Source organism: Ctenopharyngodon idella, chromosome 4 (assembly GCF_019924925.1).
Source record: "Ctenopharyngodon idella isolate HZGC_01 chromosome 4, HZGC01, whole genome shotgun sequence".
Taxonomy (NCBI): Eukaryota; Metazoa; Chordata; class Actinopteri; order Cypriniformes; family Xenocyprididae; genus Ctenopharyngodon; species Ctenopharyngodon idella.
The window spans coordinates 13,896,131-13,917,019 of NC_067223.1; the positions used below are offsets into that span (position 1 = coordinate 13,896,131).

The window sequence follows — 20,889 nt, forward strand, 5'->3', positions numbered from 1 at the left end:
AGGTCCGGTTTAAACCCTCGTGTAAACACAGCTTCTGCGTCTCGTCTCTGTCAGTCGGGCTCTCAAACTCTATCACAGTCACAGTGAACACGTCAGAGATCACCACGCATTTACACGCGTGTGCGCGCCTGAGTGTGTCCAGTCGGAGACCCTCTGCCCTAGTTTTAATGCCTGATGCTGCTGCTGCGCGTGGAGGATGAGGAGGCAAATCCCAGAATGTCCTCGCGGATGGATGCAGCTGTTGTTGTAGTTCCGTTGGATAGAGTCGTGCGTGCGCGTGAGTAAATCTATCGATAGATAGATAGATAGATAGATAGATAGATAGATTTTATTCATCCCATGAGGGACATCGGAGGACACATTTGGAAGGAATTTTAAGCTCCGGAGGAGAGAGAGGGGGTCCACTCAGTGCCGACCGGAGCATGATGGACCCCCTGCCCGACATACGCGCGTCTCAGGCGGAGCGCAGCAGCAGAGGAGCTGCCGGTGGGGAATCAGCGGACGATCAGAAACGCGGCTGCGGGAGAAACGCGGCGATGGGCGGCAGCGACAGCCTGAGCAGCTTTGCCGACATGGAAGACTCGCTGGAGGAGAAACTCAAAGGTCTGGCGTTCAGGAAACAGATCTCGTATAGGTAAATATGCAGTTTAATTCATCCTTACGCGTTTGTGTACAGCACTGCATATTTGTGCATGTAATTCTCCACCATATGGAGCGGTAAAACATGTCAGATGGTTTGCTTGTGTTGTGCGTTACTCCTTGTGTTTAACAATGCAAACCCCATTTGTTGTGCAAAGCAACACCCAGCCAACTAAATAACAGAAAATAATAATAAATATACATCGTGGTTTGTGCTTGGATGTCTCTGTAAAAGGAAAACCACTGAAGATTTCGTTTATTAGTATTAGAACAGTACGTGCATTAGGGTTAGTGTTGGTAAATGAATTGCATTATGTGGAAAACGTTTTGTTGCACAACATCATGTGCATGATGTATTTTATCGTTTGGCCCGCTATTGATTTGCTAGCAGGATTAAATTGTGTTTTCCTCTTGCACGTGAAACCCTTAGGCAATCAGACAGGCACTTGTATTGAATTATTTAATTGACATTTGACCAGTATAGACAATAAAAATGACACGAACAGAGCAATGCATAGCTGTCTGGTGATGCATTAGACATCCGCCGCGGTAGAGAGACAGATTCCCCAATGTCAGGGGCAGAAACGGCACGCTTTGCTTTATTAAAGGGTTAGTTCACCCAAAAATGAAAATTCTGCCATCAGTTACTCACCATCGTGTTGTTCTAAACCCGTAAGAATTTCGTTCATCTTCGGAACACAAATGAAGATATTTTAATGAAATCTGAGAGATTTTTATCCCTCCATTGACAGCTACGCAACTGACGCTTTAACGCTTCAAAAAGTTCATAAAGAGATCGTAAAACGAATCTAAATGAATCCAGCAGTTTAGTCCAAATTTTCTGAAGAGACTCGATCGCTTATATGATGAACTTATTTAATTTAGGCTTTTATTCACATATAAACATTCATCAACACACACATCAGTTGTGGTAGCTCAAGCATGTTTGCTTGACATGCGAGAACCAATAAGGTTCATTCTCGTGTTACGAATCACGTTTGAGCTTCTACAAGAACCAATGAGGTTTGTTCTCACGCACCAAGCAAGTACGGTTGAGCTTCCGTTTATGTTCGCTGATCAATGTTTATATGTGAATAAAAGACTAAATTAAACCTATACCTGTTTCACAATCTCTTTTATGAACTCTTTGAAGCAACAAATTGGTAGTTGCATGGCTTGTCAATGCAGGGACAGAAATCTCTCAGAATTCATTTTAAAAAATCTTCATGTGTGTTTCGAAGATGAACGCAGGTCTTACGTGTGGAACGATATGAGGGTGAGTAATTGATGACAGTTTTATTTTTTCATTTTTGGATGAACAAACCCTTTAAAGGTCATTTCGGCACTGAATGGTTTTCAATTCCAGTGCATAACAGTATCTAGTGCATCATAAAGCCCTCTTGTTGGAATTAATCAGTTAGTTTTGCTTGTGCAATGGTGCTTCTCTTGTGTAGACCTTGTAAAGCTGTTGAAAACATCTAAATCGAATCCTTTTTTTGGATGCATTGGTCATGTTGGACATGATTGGTCATTCCAGAACAGTGGATTGAGACGTATCGACAACACTGATTTCATGCTGAAACATTAGCTGTTCAGCCTCATCATTATCACTTTGTAATGTACCTGATACCTTTTGATACCCAAAGGGCTGTAACTGACGTGAATCAAGCAGAGACATGAGAAAACTTGCCTGTTCGTTTCTTCTCAGGGACCCCTGATTTGACCTCCCCCTCCTCCGTTTTCCACCTGTCAGTGGAGGAGTGGAGGTCACTGCTACCCTCACTGCTCCTTCAGAGTCTTAAGGTCAGCCTCCTCCGAGCAGATCAATCCTCCGCTCACAATTAAGGCCAGTCTCTGAAGGAATGATCAAAGTTGTCCTTTCTTTTGTAGGAGCAATCTATATCCATCTCCAATTCAGATAAGACGTCAACTAGTCCCATGAAACTCAACCACACCATCAGTAAAACAAACAAACACAAGCCAATGTGGCCTAAAATGTGATTTGTCTTAGATAAAAGTGTCTTGTTCAGCTTTTTTAAGCAAAGGCTCTAAAAATGGAAGCTTTGAAGTTGCCAAAGACACAAACAGGCACTGTTCCAAAACCTAGTGAGCTGTCTTTTGGTTTACTGTCTACATGCAACATCCTAACTGTAATGGATCCTTGCAGCGCTCTATATGGACAGCAACTTTGCATCCCACAAATAGCGTTCCTCACATGAAATACATGGGAAACTCAACTCACGATTGATCTCAGTGTGATTTCATTTGATTTTATAGCAAATGACTTTATAACAAATCTCAACTGCTTGATTATTTGTTCACAAAATGTAAGAATATTATTGCCAAGCTCTTTATATAAATTTGAATAGGAGTCAAAATCTGCTAAGGGGTAATAATGGTTTAAAAAAGTGATTTTTTTTTCGCTTTTATTTATATTTATTCATGGGTTTAAGAAAAATATTTTTGTTATAAGAAACAATGAAAAAACAACAACTTTGTGCATCAAAACCACTCCTTTTCTGGTAAAAAAAAAATTTAAAATCTACAAATTTGAGTCAGCTGAATATAACATTTTTGACTAGCCAAACATGTCAGTAACATGTAATTTATTTAAGCCAAGAAATACATTTCATTCAGTAAAAGTTATAATGTATAATGAACTACGCAAAAAGCATTTTGAGCATCTCCAGCACGTTTTATAATTACCCAAAAATCAAACGTAGTTCACCCCTCACATACGTTATCATGTCCATCAAAAGCTGAACCTGGCTGTCGGTTGAAATATTAGAACTAAAAACACTGACATAACACACTCATGAGCATCAATCACTTCACTAAATACTTGCTGACTAAGAATTAAATAATAATTATTACCTTATCTGTTTTCAAATCCGCATAATTTGAATGTCACTACATTGATGTCTGTCAAAAAATAACATGCACTATACACAGTAGTATTAACAAGAAGCAGAGGTCAAGCGAGTCACACATTTCCTTGAAAACCCAAACTACCGAATGTTTTGACTACGTCATCGCTTTCCAAGAAGAGGGAGAAAATGGCCGCCTGAGCGGCTTCAACATGCTGTCTGTCAGAGACGATAACGTACATAATACATAACACACACAAGTATAAATTTGTTCTTCACTCACTGAAATTGAATCGGAATGATCAGGGAACTGAGTGAAATACTTCACACTGCATGCTAAAGGGAATAAATGCCACTCCAATTGAAAAACTCCATTAGGTTCGTGAACATTGTTCAACATGTGTTGTATGTTATTATTTTGACAGACATTTTTATGACTTTGCAATTCTTTCATAATTTTGGCAATAGATGAACTGAGAACTCACTATCTTCTCAATTGTTTAAAAGATTAAGGCGATTATCTAAGTGTGATAAAATGTTGTTTCATTTTCCAATAAAAGATGATGCATTTTTACATGATCTGTTTCATTTAATTACCCCATTTAATATTGACTCTTATCTCAGTAGACAGCATAATCAGCATATTAAACATGCTGCTGCCTTTTGGAACAGGCTTCACGTTTGAAGCGTATCTGATGTCTTAAAATGCTGCCTAGGTAGGTTTTGGAACAGAGCCTCAGTGTTCTTCTTCATACTCTCCTCAAATAAAGCACTTATATCAGTTTTTTGTTATCTAGTGAATCATGTTCAGCTTATAAAGAGGCTCTTGTGTCCGCTCTCTCTCGCGGTGTAAATGAAAAACGCTCTAGGATTGCAGCAGCAGACAGTGGAACATAAAAAGAACTCATGCATTTTTAAGTGTCCTATCACAGCCCCGATTGTAGATTTATACATGCTTGACACATTTTCACTCTGCCAGGCTGCTGAAAAGTTAAACATGCATATTTATTGCGGTCTGCTCATTATCAGAGAGTGCAAAAAACTTGTTTGTTGAGCTTCTTCAAATGGTGGACGGTTACTCCGTTAACTTACATTGCTAAATGACCAATTAAATCTGATTTAAACTAGTGTGGACGGAAATATTTTACATGTGTAATGTGTGAAGACGTGTATTCAATGAGGGGAAAAAAAGTGATATTAATTTAATTGTGGGATGGTCTCTATATGGCAGGTGGTTGGAGGGTCGGTGCTGTAAAGTAAGAGGGATTGGTGATGTCATCAGAACAGGAAAGTTGTTTTAGGATCAGAACAAATTACATTTTGATGGCGGATTAGAAACTTCTTCGTAATAACGTGCAATCATGCATAATTACACTAGTAAATAGGGTCAATTTGTTCATTTGAACATGTTGTCTGCATTTTAAATCCAGAACATTCAGTCATCACAATGAGGAAGCATATTACCAGGAAGTGATGCATTGTGCTGCCAGCGACGCTGCAAAATAGATGGGAATGGGTTTAATATTTGATCGCTTACAAGTGTTGTGTTTTATCAGGGAAACTTTAATAAGAGCCCTGGTGCATTTAGTCATCTGTCAAGTTGTGCCAGTCCTCCTCCTTTTTGGCACTTTGCTTTATGTGTTTGGCTGAAATCAGCTGTGTAGACACTGCACCCAATTAGGACGTACCCTTCACAGTTACTTTACTGTGCTGTGTTATTTTTTTATTATTCTCATTTCTAGTTGGCATTGAATCAGAGTGCGAAATGGCCGGCACACCTACTGTAAATGTGGATGCGTTAGTGGAATTGTGTGTAAATACTGTACGTAGGCTGAAATCAAGAAGGAGGTGTTCGAATAGTCGTTCCATCCATGACTAATGTACCTTTTTTAGACCTGCTGTTCTTTTGTAAGTTGCGCTTCATTGGCCGACGTCCAGCTGACGTGTTAAATCATGCAAAGGTATGCTATGTGCGTAAAAGAGGGCAGCGTCTAGGTACTCGTCTCGTTTCCTGCACGCTGAACGCAAAACCAGGGAGCACGCAGTAGATCCTGATGGCAGACACGAATAAGGATTTTACATAAATGGTCATAATCTCTCCTGAAGATGGCTGTGTGCAGACCGGCCGGCTTAACGCCGATAAAGCCAGTCTTTTTTTTTTACGCTGTGGCGGGGGTTTGTTTTGCAGTCTGAGGAGATGCATTAAAGGATTGGAGTTTTGAAGCTTTTCCTTATTAGGTATATGAGTGTAAGAGGATTTTCCTAGGCTGTTCTGTTCAGTGAAGCATCACACAGATGAGTTTGCTGCTGAGCTGCGCCTCATAAGGGGTCGAAGCAGAAATTTAGCCCCAGGCTTTTGTCTTGTTGTAGGCCCGGGCTGCGTTTCCACTTAATTTAAAGGGTTAGTTCACCCAAAAATGATAAGTATCCCATGATTTATTCACCCTCAAGCCATCTTAGGTGTATATGTCTATTTTCTTTCAGACGAACACAATCAGAGATATATTTAAAAATATCCTGGCTCTCCTAAACATTATAATGGTAGTGAACGGGGGGCGAGATTTTGAAGCCCAAAAAAATGCGTCCATACATCATAAAAATTAATGCCTCCAGGGGGTTAATTAAGTCCGTCTGAAACGAAGCAATGGGTTTTTTACGATACTCCTATTCTACGTCAAACATCGCGTCATGGGTTACTCTTACGCAGTATGCATATGGTCATCTGGCAGAAACTAGTTATTTTACTTCATAAAGTTTTAAATATGGATATTTTTTTTACAAAAACCCATCGCTTCACTTCAGAAGGTCTTTATTAACCCCCTGGAGCCGTATGGATTATATTTATGATGGAAGGATGCATTTATTTTGGGCTTCAAAACACGCCCCCTGTTCACTACCATTATAATGCTTAGTAGAGCCAGGATATTTTTAAATATATCTCAGATTGTGTTTGTCTGAAAGAAGATAGTCATATACACCTAGGATGACTTGAGTGCGAGTAAATCATGGGATAATTTTCATTTTTGGATGAACTATCCCTTTAAAGGGGACCCTTTTTTATACCCTTTTTCAAAGTCTTGATTTAGTTTTTTGGGGTCTGCTAAAATAGGTGTTCAATGCCTCATTTTTTTCACATATTTGACATTGTTGCAGCACCTCTCATCCCAATCTGTCAGTAACGCTCTATTTAGCTCCTGTCTCCCTCTTTCCGAAAAGCGCAATGGGCTCTGATTTGTCAGTTGGACCAGTGTGTTGTGATTGTTCAACCTATAGAGTTTCAACACACCTCTAACTAACTCAACCAGGCCCCACCCCTTTATTTTGCATATGCCTTGGGCGGGAATTGTTTAACTGATGAATATTGTGACGTGTTCATTCCCGGAAGAAAACTCAAGGCATTCAGAAACACTGACATATAGAGAATAACTCCTGCTGGAGTGACTTTGTAGTGTGCTTTGTAACTTTGCAGACCTTTTTCAACAGCAACACTAAATAAGAGCCAGATGATGAAATAAGTGTCTGTGTTACTACATATCCTGCCCACAAACGAATGTAGTACATCAAAGTGCTTGTTTCTAACTCTTAGTTCTACTTTTGAGAATGCATTTTAACATCTGAAGTAATACAAGCAATTTCATTTCCCTACTTCCCTCTGCTGTCTCCTGTCGTTCCTCTGCGGTGACTCTGTCCTGCACCTGTAGTTCTGGCAGAGGAGCACCTGCAGACAGCCACCACATTGGAGGTGTGAGAGACTTCATCTCCGCCTCCGTCTCTTCATTCGTCTCCCCCCGCCTCAACAGGGAGTTAACACTGTCTCGCCGCGTGTGCCATTCACCCGCTCTAATTCACTCTGACGGCTCAAACAGGCTTGCTGGTCTTTCATAAAACCTGCTACGGCCGCTACCGTGAGTGTGTTTTGGTGGGGCGTCAAACGAGAGAATGAAACATGTAGTCGGTTGTAGGCGTGATTTTGCCGTATGGACTGGCTTTAAGCACCCATCATGCTAGTTTCTCTTAGACACAAGTTTCAGTGCATTTGCATTTTCTGTGCTGATTTTGGTGGAAAATCTAGAATTCTGAATAATGAATGTAAACATGGTAAATGTGTTAAATGGAGTAGAAAGCACATAGTGCATGCTGCTGCTTATATACAGGCTGTACTGGGATTACTGGGTAGATTTTTTTTTTTTTTTTTTTCAAATGATGTGAGTTTTATTCATGATCTGAATCCTGACGCCGAGTAATTTCACTGATTGCTAGAGCAATAATATTGGTGTGTAATCCTACCTGATGAAGTGAAGTACGGCTTTGTGCCCAACCGCTTGTATTCATTCATGTTAATGGCACATTAGAGGATTTCATCCACTTGTGTTTGCTTCTAGGTGAATGGAAATGCCCACCAGGTACTAGCTATCCTCGTTTAGTCTTTTTGATATAAAGTAGGCGAGAAGAATCACAAAAATATTAAGCAGCACAACTGTTTTCAGCTGCATTGATAATAATAAATATTTCTTGAGCAGCAAATCAGCATATTAGAATGATTTCTGAAGGATCATGTGACACTGAAGACTGGAGTAATGATGCTGAAAATTCAGCTTTGCATCACAGGAATAAATTACATTTTAAAATATATTCACATAGAAAACAGGTATTTTAATTTGTAATAATATTTCGCAGTATAACTAAATTTTTAATCAGATTAATGCAGCCTTGGTGAGCATAAGAGACTCTTTTTGAAACTTTTCAGTGGTTGTGAATATATCACAATAGTTGCTTTTCCATGATATTTAAAAAAAAAAGCCATTTTTTATGGAAGCCTATTTCTGCCTCAGAAGGAAAAAGTTATAAATTTATAAAGGAAAACTTATAAATAATTTTTTCTCACAATTCCAACTTTATATCTCATAACATGTTACTTTGTATCTCACTATTCCGTCTATCCATCCATCCATCCGTCCGTCCATCGTTCCATCCATCCATGCTCATATAAAGCGAGTCTCTTCAGAAAATTTGGACTAAACCGCTCAATTCATATGGATTAGTTTTACGATCTCTTTATGAACTTTTTGAAGCATCAAAGTTGCTTAAATGTCAATGGAGGGACAGAAATCTCTCAGATTTCATTAAAATATCTTCATTTGTGTTTCGAGGATGAACGAAAGTCTTACGGTTTTGGAACGACATGAGGGTGAGGCAGAATTTTCATTTTTGGGTGAACTATCCCTTTAAGTACCTCTGTGTCTTGTTCATGAGTGAGGGTAGGTCAGGACTTTATTTCTCATAATTGCAACCTTATTCCATACAATCACAACTTCATTTTATATTTTAAACTTTTATTTTTTAATAAATAAACCTGAAAACAAGCTAATCCAGTGAATTATTAATTTCAGTTTTTCTTTTTTTTGTTGCTCTCAAGTGAAAATATCGCAATGCAGTCCTGCCACTAATGGAAACAATAAATGAAAAGACGCAGAGGTCAGTGATAGAGACCTGAAGCGAGTTTATCATCTGTTTCCCATGCCTGGGAAAGGTTGTAAATATTGCGGCTGCACGTGCAGCTCATTTGCATTCACTCTCTGCACACATTATCTTTTCAACACAATTAGCTCATTCTGCCTCTCTCCTGGTCTTTTTCTCTGTGTAATGCGCTCTGCTCGCTAATAATAGCTCGCCGTATATCTCTCTCCAGCTGTGGTCTGGGAGGTTGCGTGTGTGTGTGTGTGTGTGGGTTCAGCCCTTTATGCACTGATAGCACAGGGTTATGGCAGCACGGGCCTCATTTAGCAAATGATTAATTCAATTAGGCAGCAAGGACCTCAGGTGGAAAAGAAAAACCAGGAGGCCCTTCATGTTCCTGAAGCCCTCAATACACTGCCCTCCGAGAGGTGGAACCGAGGAGATCCGGCCCCGCTTTTAGTGCACTAATGGAGGATCCAGGGTCCTGACACACATTAGTGTTGCATTCAGATTGCTGTTTTCAGCACACAACACAGCGTTTACCTGATCATTAGCAGGAGAGCCATCTGCCACCATTGCTCTGTGTTCAGAGACTGGCTTTTTGGGACACGTAGGGATTGGCGTATTTAAGTGGCACAGGTCACAGATAACAACTACATATTGTCTGAAAGAAAACTGCAGGTCATGGATGTGTTTTTGCCATGAATGAGAGGTTTATTTACATTTCATGTGGTTTAGAATGTCGAAGGGTTAATTTTCAATTCAAAATTGTGGTTTATGACATCCATCCAACCATAGAATAGAGATGAATCATGATGGTTGACTAATCGTCCACAACTGACGAATATTCGTCTACTATTTTGTTTTTATAGATTTCGCTTTGGTGCTAAATTTATCGTGCTGAGCTTTAGCTGTTAAGACAGTTTGCACAATAAAAGCCCTTTCGGGAAAAGTTGCGTCTTTGAATTCCATATTTCAATTCAAAATTTAAATTCAACCTCCCATTCTTTAAATTTAACATGTCAAATTCAATTTTTCAATTCAATTCACATTACATTTATTTTATTTGTATAGCACTTTTCACAATACATATCGTTTCAAAGCAGCTTTACAGAGAATGCATGTCAACATTACAAATCAACCAAAAAACTTCCCTGGCTCAAATTTTTGATTTTGTTCATATTTTTTTCTGAAGAAAGACAAACATAAATAGTGATGAAAGGTGAAATATTAAATTTCATGGATGAATATTTATTGAGTAATCCACTATTTTGTAGAGATGACAATGACAGTTTTCACCTGAGATTTGGAGCCAAATTACAGGGGGGTAAAAATGACTTGAGAAAGATGGCAGCATCATTATTTTATTTTTACACAGAGATTGGAAGATCTGTTAAAGAAATCTGTTGACTTTAGAAATCTTAGTTGCATTATATGCCAATGGTGACAGTTTAAAAATGGGGGAAAAGCAGTTTTCAAGTTTTTCCCCCCAAAGTTTGCTTACCTGTAACTTTTTACAGTATTAAAAAGTCTTTAAAAGTATTAAAGATATCTTAATATCCTTTTAGATTTTGGTTCTTAACAAACTTTTCTTTTTGTGTCTGAATTTTCAAGGCCCTATATGGTTTATTTCCAGAGATATTGGAATCTCAATATGGCTCCAAGAATAACTGGTTGAGTTGACACGGAATGACCAAATTGTGATTGATCATTTTACCTGTTAGTCCTCGTTCGCTTCCTTTCTAAGTGAGCTCTCGTCCAGAATAATCTGCAAAGTAGAACAGACTTTATTGGATAGTCAAAACAAGTCTGGCTGTGTGAACATCGTCGTTTAAAAATTATAGTGACTATTCCTGTTCTTCTGGAGAGGTTAGTATAAAGTGGACTTTTGGGACTCATATTCCAACCCAAGCAGTTTCTGTAGGTGTGCAGTCCACCGGAGTCCATCTCAACCCTGAACTTTGCTCTTGATGGCGGGGCTATTTTCAGCAGATGGATGGGTCAGATCCAGGGGAGAGATGCGTGCTTCCGATGCCTCCCCCGCACCCTGCGCCAAACGCTGAGGTTAATTATGGAGGTGTCAGCAGCCAGAGGAGGAGAACAGAGAGAAGAAAGAGCTAGAGGAGGTTTATGTACAGGCAGGAGTGGGCTCCAACACTCCCACATACTCTGCCAGTGATGCTCTTAATCTCTCTCACTCACACAAAAGCATCACCGTCACAGTTATATGTAATTATACAGTCCGATCCCACACGCTCCCACTCGCGGAGCCACAGAGAGCGCACGACGCGGTATTGTTACGTTAACATATATCTATAACGTGAAAGAACATCGCATGCCGTACAGACCCGGTTCACCCACCTCCTGTAAAACTTGAGTTTGTATGTTTAATTATTAAATAATGTTGCTCAGCCATACTGTATGTGGTGTTTTTACTAAACTCTGAGGGGCCGAACTGACTGGTTTCCTGTGATTGTTGTTGGCCAAAAGGCAGACTTGAATGTGTGTGTATGTGTGTTTGTCAGGTCACAGACAGTCAAGGGAAGGACACAGAAACTGCAGGGGGTCTGGACCTCTCCCTCAAAACACCGGGAAATGTGTCACAGCTGTTTCTGTTGCGCCGCAAAGCAATTGAAACAACACATTTTACATGCAAGAGCTAACCATGAGCATTATTTTGTCTGCAATAAATGTCAGCATCAGAGGAAAAAAACAGTGTTATTTACAGCATTTAATAAAGAGCTGCTGTCCACATTATATAAAGTATAATGAATCCATTCATCTGTAGAAATTATTTGCACTGTTTGCTAAGACAATCGCTATTGCTTTTGCTCTAATGTGATTTGAACAAGCTTCCAACCATAAGTATTAGACATTTGTTACACTGTTTGTGCAACAGACAAGAATGATACCTGAAATTGTGCCGCTTATTGAGTGTGCTGTAACTTTCCTAACTGATCATGCTTACAATATTTGACTTACATTGAAGGAGAGACCCGAGCCATATCAAGAGAGGAGAATATCATAGTGACTTGTGGGTGCCTTTGTTTGACTGAACCAGTATAGCTACCCAGAACACCCTAGCAACCACGTAGCAACAAGATATAAAACAATCAGAACATCATAGCGATGCAATAAATAGTATTTCATAGTGTTGTCAAAAATATCGATATTTCGATATATATCGATACTAGTGTTGTCAAAATTACTGTCTTTGGTACCAAGTTGGTACTGAAATTTTAAAAATGTGGTTTCCCCCTAGCATTTTGAGCACTGTCGAGCGGCCATTGTGTTCACGCGCTCAACAGATATGTCTGTGATTAGCTACAATGATCAACGCTTCAAAAACATGTTCATTCGCGGTTGAATAGTGCTTGTATTGCCGCTTCTCAAACAGCTCGCGAGTACCAAATTGACTTCTTTTTCATGGCTTATTGCGCTTAAAATGTCATATACATACAACATTTTGTCAAAATGTCCAGATGAGAGAAAACGCATGTTGTGTTACAGTATATTGGATTCATGCATAAGCTCTTAAAGTGACAGCAGCCTAATAAACCTGCTGCAAAAGACAAAGAGAAAATCACTCGCTGCTCTTGACTGAATAACTTTTGTAACTTTAATTGTAAGCATTAATCTGTATTTACAATGAAAACTATCCAGTGTTATTTTACATTTGATCACTTTAATTTCTGTAGTATTTCTTACCTGAATACTACTGTTAGACCCACCTGAAAAACTTAAAGCCATGTTTATTTCATTTTCCTCTTTATTCTGTTATATTTATTTGTGCTATCATTTACAATTTGTTTATTTGTTCTTATTTTATTACTGACTGTTTACTTGTCTTTTTTTTGTAAATGTAGTTTTTTTAAGGTATGTATCAAAGTTGGAAATTGGACAACACCTATAGCATAGTGTTGTCTAGTTTTGCACAATGAAGCACCACTTAATATTTTCTTTAGAAAATGTAAAAATCTATTTCACTTTTATATCTTCTGTCAATTGAGTGTCTGAATTCAGTTCTTTTTTTAAAGATTCACCTTTTTCTTTTCCCCGCTTGAGTCTTTCAGTGATCATAAAATGTGTGGCAGGAAGCTGGTGTCGCTACGCATGAGGATCTTTAACAGGAGAAAGTGTCAGAAAGCAGGAGAGACTGAAATGAATAGAGCGAGAGGCGATTACCCATGAGCACTTGGATCCGCGCGAACGGCACTCGCCAAAGCCAAACCACCCACGGCCCCTGCACCCGCTGCACTGCAAAAAAAAAATCAGTCCCTTAATCAGTATTTTTGTCTTGTTTTCCAGTAGAAATATCCAAAGATTCTTAAAAAATACTTGAAGCTAAATTGTGAGCTAATCAGACTGTGAAAGAGACGAGTGGGGAAAAGATGAGGGGGAGGGAGATGAATGTAGGACAGAGGGATGGAGGGGGAGAGTGTCTGTGCTCCTTCATGTGGTGAAGGACGAGGTGCATGTGGCCCACAGCAGCTGGTCTGCCGGGAGAAACTGAAGTTTGACCCTGACGAGGAGGAAAGGGAGAAGGGTAGGGAAAGAAAGGGAAGGAAAGAGAAAGAAAAGGCATAGATAAAGTGAGAGTTAAGGAGGAAGGTGAGAGGCTGTAGTCTTGTATATGCACAAAAGGATGTGAAAATGCATGTGAAAATGTTATGTGCTAACCAGATTGTGTAACTTCCGTTGTGGACGCACTCTTCCATTAACAATGCATTGAAACATGGGCAACTATGCCCCTGTTTACACCTGGTATTAAGATCCGTATTAAGATTTGTGTGTGCACTCATCCAAAACACGCACACGGAAAGCCACGTCTCAGACATTGAGCAAATATTGAGTTCTCTTTCAAGTCTTGCGCCTGGACGGACAAATTACCACAAAAACTGTTTCAAAATGCTCGTCTTGGCGAGTATCATAGCAAACATAGTAGGTTGGTTATGTCTCAAGTGAACGTAAACAGTCAAGAACGACAATGCATGTGTATCAGTATCAGCATGTCTTAAAGTGACAGCAGCCTAATATTCCTGCTGTCTGTGTTTTTAATGTTAATCAAACAACAAAAGACAAGGAAATCACTCACTGCTCTTGACTGAATAGCTTTTGTAACTTTAATGTTGATTACTCTTTATTTAATTTATACAGTGAAGATTATATGCAATGTTATTTTACATTTGATTAATTTATTCAGTTTCTATACATGAAAGCTATTGTTAGATCCCTTAATAACCTAAAAAGCACTGTTTATTTTATTTGTATCTTTGCTCTGTTGTATTTATTTGTGCTGTTGCTTGTAGTTTATTTGATCTTATTTTCTTTATTTTTATTTGACAGTAGTCCTTGAACATAGCACATACCGAACCGTACTGAAATCGTGACAAATACCATGATAAAAACCGAACCGTGAGTAATTTGAACTGTTACACCCCTAGTAAATATATGGGCTTTTTCAGATCTTTTGATCTAATGTATGAAATAAGCTCACACAATTTACATATGAACGAGGACGGAAATGACGGAAAAACACAGAGAGCATTAGCTTTCGTTTCTGCTCTGACAGCCACAAGACCGGCTGAACGTTGTGAATGTGTGTTAGAAATCAGGAATGGTAAGAGAACATGGAATGTGCATGGAATGATTTTCATCTTCAAACTAAACTTGGGTCTTCAGCCAACAAAGTTTAAATCTCGTCTGGTAGTGCGCTTCCCATAAAGTTTACGTGTTAAGTCAGTAGGCGGTCTTTAGTGGCTGTTCGAACACATTCGACCAAATGCCCAACACTATAAATGCAATCCGGTTGAATGCGTTTTCGACTGCCTCTGGAAGTGGACAAGCTCAAAACGTTTTAGACCCCATTTACACCTGTATTTAGTGTCGTCCACGGTCCACTTGTGATCCGATAAACCAAAACACATCTGTAATACCAGGTGTAAAAAGGGCCTATAGCACAAAGGAAGCACAACATTCTATAGTGTTCTCATTATAATGTTATGTATGGCAGATTGGCACTGCCCATCTTGCACTTTACTGTACTTTCCAGTCATCACTGTGCACTTTCTGTCACTTTATTTCGCCGGTCTGGACGGCATGCTGTCCTAACGGTAACCAATCAGACCTCAGGTACCGCACAAAATTCCGCAATGACCAATCAGAAAAAATGTATAGATTTTTTAAAGTCACAGCGATCATCATTTTCATGATCGATCATCCCTACTGTAGACCTGAGATGATGTTGAGAAAGATAAAGAGAGACTGTAGAAGGTTGTTCATGTCTGCTCTTTGAAAACATGCCCTATATATTTATACCTCTCTGTAGAGGAAGGAAAGAGGTACCGAGAGAAAGATTGAGGAACAGACTATCACATCACTATGAGGAAAGGACATGAAAACACTCTCATGAGGGAAGGCAGAGCTCAGACAGGACGGACAGAATGACATGTAAGGGATGACAGTCATTAGTGGACTGTGGAGGGAATGTGTGTGTCGCAGCGTGAGGCTGGGAGGTGATGGATATAAATATCTGAGCACTGTTGTTTGGGGAGTTCAAGCGGGAAAAGCCCAGGCTTCCTGTCTGACCGCTGTACCAGCAGGATGGGAGTTCTGTTACACATTTTATACACAATACTCTCAATGCATGTTGATGCCCTACAAACATTTATTGAAACACCGTAAACGAATATGGAACTACACAATGAATGCATTAGAAAACAAATGCATTTAAAGATTTTAAACACTAGAAAGCTACTCGTTCCATGAGTAGCACTAGTACACACATGCATTAACATTCTTAGATTGTATCTGCGCATGTATGTGTAGTTGTCATTCAAATAGTTTGAGCAAACACATGCTGTCAGTGAACAGTATCATGCAGCATCATGCAGTTTTTTTTATCATGCATTTCCTACGTTGTTATCAGAAGGCGCAAAGTTTATTTAGCTGAAATCACTGAAGATGTGAAGACCATTTATCTGTCAGTGAATCAGGCTTGTTGAGCTCTTCCGTCACCAGCTCCACCGCAGATGTTATCTGGGTTATCAAGAGCGAACACGACATCCCGAGAAGGATAGCAGTAAAGTTTGTTCTGTATGTGCGAAAATGTCATGTGAAATACCCAGTGCAGATTCCAGTGCCATCTGATCTTGCTATTATTGTAGGAGACAGCCTCAGTGAAGAGCTTGAGAGGAGATATGAATCCTGTAAAGACGAAAAATGTATTTAGAATACATTAAATGCTAACATTAAAAAGAAAACAAAGTTGGCCATTTTATTTAAAACTCTTACAGTGTCCTTTCCACCACATAATAATATATATATTATAATTTGAAATGTGTGTGTATATGCAGTTTTGGAAATTTGTTAGTAGATAAACTAGTGAGAGTGTGAAAAGTGTTTACAAGAGTTTATTTATTCACTTTTGGTCCACCAGGCCAAAAGTGTCCATAGGTGAAGAAACACCCGTTTATGATTGGATCTGCCCACGGATACGTCCACCTACCACTTCTATTTCTTCCCCATGATCCGGTCACAAGTGTGATGTATGTGCTGAGTTTGCTTGTGTGTGTGTGTGTGTTTGTGTGTAGTTTTCCTGCCATTGTCAGTAGGTGTGTGTCAGGCTGCAGTGACAGAGCTCAGGGGCAAATGAGAAAAATGTGTCTCCATCCGGCACACACATGAACACATAGTCACAACAACAACATCACAGACACACACATACAAAAAGACCCTGACCTGAGGGAATTCGGCCCCAACACATACAAACTGAATGACTAATACCCTGACCACACATTTATTCAGGAAACATTAGCGTAAATGCAGTAGTTTAGAAACTGCATCCTTGCCTTGGGATAGAGTAAGCATGCAAAGCATTTGTAGAAAATATTTATTTCTCTCCTGACTTGCAGCAGGTATGATGCTGGAATCAGCATGTTTCTCTGAAAACATTTTGAGGAACATGCGTATATTGTACAGCAACAATTGATGGCTCTGGAAGACCTTATAAGTAAGCATTCATTTACCACAGGGTCTGAAAACCTTTGGAGTCATAGTAGGAGTGCTTGGTTCAAAAAAGCTTGGGAAACCCGGAATTAGTAGACGCTTTTATCCAGAGTGACTAGCAGTACACTATTGCAAGGACAAAGTCCTCAAGAGCACAATGGTGATAATTTGTTTCTTGTTGTGTTCAAACCAGCAGCCTTCTGGTTACTGGTTCCCACTGTTGGGACTGCTGTGCACAGTTGCTGCTTTGAACACAACAAGAAAGAAGTTATCCCCAGAGGGATTCCTGATGCTTGTATGGCTATGTAATGTATGGAATGTCCCAAATCTGACACACATGTATAAGAAGACTTGTGGGAAACCTGCGTACTGTTAATTTGATAAACTGATAACAAGACGTGTCCTAAAAATGAAGTGCTGTTAATGTGTGATGTTCTTATCTAGAACATTCTGTATTGCCTCTTGATACATTCTTGTGTTGTTCTGTTCATCACGTTCTTATCAGGACACTGCTGGCTTCAGATAAAAGCACGAAGATTGAATTAGCACTAATCACCGATCTGCCCAAGATTCCTCTCAGTCTTGGGGTCTCGCGGGAGCTCTGCGTACACGTTGATTTTGTTACACTCATTACCTTTGGCACATCTTTCTCTTGCTTGCGTTTCTTCATCCCCCCAGTGCAGAGTCTCAGATCTTAATCTCTGGAGCGAGAGGGAGGCATGAGAAAAAGGTCTGAGTCAAGGACATCCTGCTCCGATGAAAATGAGGAGAGGAAGAAGGATTGTGTTGTGGAGCGCCAGTAGCCTTGAGGAAGCTGATAATGCTAAGGCTCAGAGAAGCTGTCCTTCAAGTGCATGTTCGCCAGGGCCCCGCGGGCGGGTAGAATCACAGCGAGCACACTGACCCAGTTATAGAGTTGCAAGGAGAGATTTAGCAAAGCAGAAGTAGAGAGAGAAAAAAAGAGATTCAGGAGTCAAGATCAGAGACTCTTCCTGCAAGCAATTCCAGAAGATCGCTTCCAGATCGTTCATTGTCTTCACGTTACTTGTTGAAAAGACATGGACAAGGCTCATTCATTTTCACTCTTTCACAATCAAATCATGAAAGAACTTGCTGGCATACATCACCAGGCACTAACTGAACAACATAGATCCATGACTATTAGCCCTTACGTAATCAGACTCCTCACAAAAAGCTTTGCATCATCAAAGTGTGAGGTCACCAAATTAAGTCACATCCTGTAGAGTCACTCAATCAGTCTAGGCAGAGCAGAGAGCCAGTCAAATACTCCTTTAGACTAACAGATCCATGGATAAAGTGTCCCTTTGTAACAGGTTGCCCATAGATTGTCTTGCAGAAGGTCATCTTGGGTTACATAATAGTCCTTAAAATAGCTCAAAGTGCTAGACGTGGGGCTGACCTTGTGGTTTGGTTCTCTGGGGGTAACGATGGCAATGATGATTGCGAGAGATTCTTGTCTGTCTCTGGTGACAGGACAGGATCTGACACCCATACACGCCCCCCGGTTCTCAGGTGTCCTCCGTCAGGTCTCAGCTATCTGACGGCCTGATGATCTCAGCACTACACTGGCAGCGGGAGGGTGCACGATTGGGTGTGTTAGGCATGCTTGGGCTCTAGCAGGCAGCCATGTGTAACAGTGATGTCAGCCTACCTTGCACCGGTGGAAGTGAGCCTTGCCCAACTTCGCATGCTGCTGGAGAAGAGGTGAGAAGCATACCGGTAGTTAGGAAAGGAGGAAACAGATTGAAAAGGCAAAATGGAAGGATGATCAGGGCCCAGAGGACAGTAGAGGAGAACCGAGTATGCGGGAAAGGGCGGAAGCGGAAGGTGACCTGGTACCACAGGCTTCTGGGCTACAGGTTAGTGACAGCTTTGTGGTGCCTTTTCGCTCTATCTGGCCCAGGTGTTGCTGTATATCACTTCAGCAGCTGAACTCCACACTTTTACTTCTTTTCTCACTGAGATCGAGAGTGGGCGGCGCGGAGAGATGATATCATAGCTGTGTACGTGGGTTGACACCTGACTTAAAGCGTGGAGGGAGTTTTCAACCCACACACAACTACAAAACCTAATTGGCCGAGACAATGGGAGTGGGGACAGAGATTATGATGCTGACAACAAGATTTAAGACTTAAATACACCAACGGTGGCGTGTGTTGGACTGTTGCCATGACTACACAGGAGGGATGATATTACCGCAGGGTGTCGTGGGAGGGAGGGAGAGTCAGTGGCCGCTAAATTGAACACACATCCCCTGCGTTTGCACATGTAAACCCTCTGTCCATCCCTTCATGTCTGCCTCTTGGATAAACAGGAGCTTGCACGGCAAATTAATACTGGCCGATGACAAATGTCACACACATGCACATCATCCATCTGAAATCTCCCGGTGAAGCCAGACCACTGTCAGAGCCCGTTTTAGTAGAACTAATTCCATTATAGCAGTCTCCCTGATTGCTCTTCCTGTCTGTTTCCACCGGCTCTGGTCGGCATGTGGCGTATCCTTTATCTCAAATTGTGTTCCATTCTGCCTGCGTGCCATGCACTCAGTTGATTACTTTCTAGTGATATGTTCTGCTGTCCGCGAAATGACACTGTTTACCCAGGACTGATTGTACACCCTAATGTAAGGTGTCTTTAAACAGTGGACATCGTTGATTGATTTGCTTAATGCCATGGAATAATATTAAACAGAAATGCGTTACTCATTTACCTGACTGCAATGGGAAAGAGGATATGGAGGTCTCAACCTCTTCAACCTCGTCTCTATGTAAGTTTAGTGCAATCTTGACCATTCAACATTTAACTCATTCACAGGCACAAGAAAGACATGCTTGCTTGCTGTGCCTGAAGCATGTGACACTAATAATTCAGTAGTCACGTTGCTTTCTAATGCAAGCCTTCTCACTCAGCTCCCTGTATTGCATATTGCATGTATGTATTGCATGTTTCCTTCACAGCATTTTGTCACAATGGCCTTTTTTCAGATGCATGTGTCATCCTATCCCACAAGAACATTTTGTTGCTCACAAGTTGCTCTGGAGAAGTGTCAACATTGTCTAAGGAGGTTGGCGCCGATAGCCTCGTGAGCAGCGCGCCGACATATAGCGTCGTTGCGCTTCGGGCGACCCGAGTTCGAGTCCCAGCTTGAGGACCTATCCTGATCCCAACCTCCTCTCTCTCTCTCCCACTTCGCTTCCTGTCTGCTTACTGTCCTATCATAATAAAGGCAAAAATTCCAAAAATAAATCTTTTAATAAAAACTTTGTCTAAGGAGAAAGACCTTGAGATCTCTTCTGAAAACCCTAAGAAGACATGTTAGATAATTACTTTTGGTAACCCTTTAGTATGGGGAACAATTCTCACTTTTAACTAGTTGCTTATTGGCTGTTTATTAGTACTTATAAAGCACATATTAATGCCTTATTCTGCATGACTATATTCTACATCCCTTAATCCTACCCCATACCTAAACTCAAACGCTACAACAACTACCTTACTAATTATTAATAAGCAGTAAATTAAGAGTTTATTGAGGCAAAAGTCGTAGTTAATAGTGAATGTGTTCCCCATCCCAAAGTGTTACCTTACTTTTTGTCAGGAGAAAAATCTGAGAACTTAAGTCTTCATTTTGTCTCCATTTTAGCATGTTGGTGTATAGGAGAAGCAACTGAGATGTTAAAGAGATCTTGTTTGTGTTTTTTGTTCTTGTCTATGTGTGTATAACATTTGTTTATGTCTATTTGTTGTCATGTTTCTGGCCTTCACCACATTTTGTCACAGTGGCATGTTTTCAACGCACATGTCATCCGACAGTGGCTCTATTTTTAGCTCGGAGGGTAAAGGTGTGTGATCCCGTGGCCCCAGCTCGCTTTACAAAAGAGCTCGTAACTAGACT

The 20,889-nt window shown here is 40.4% G+C and overlaps 1 protein-coding gene across 1 annotated transcript in view; it reads left to right on the top strand.

Annotated features, from left to right (window-relative positions):
- The window catches only part of LOC127510948 (diacylglycerol kinase iota-like), a 25,398-nt gene continuing 4,509 nt past the window's right edge, over positions 1 to 20,889 (top strand). The window contains exon 1 of the mRNA XM_051891130.1: positions 1 to 634. Within this exon, the coding sequence (XP_051747090.1) occupies positions 423 to 634 (212 nt within the window). The 5' untranslated portion in view covers positions 1 to 422. The remainder of the gene's footprint in view (positions 635 to 20,889) is intronic.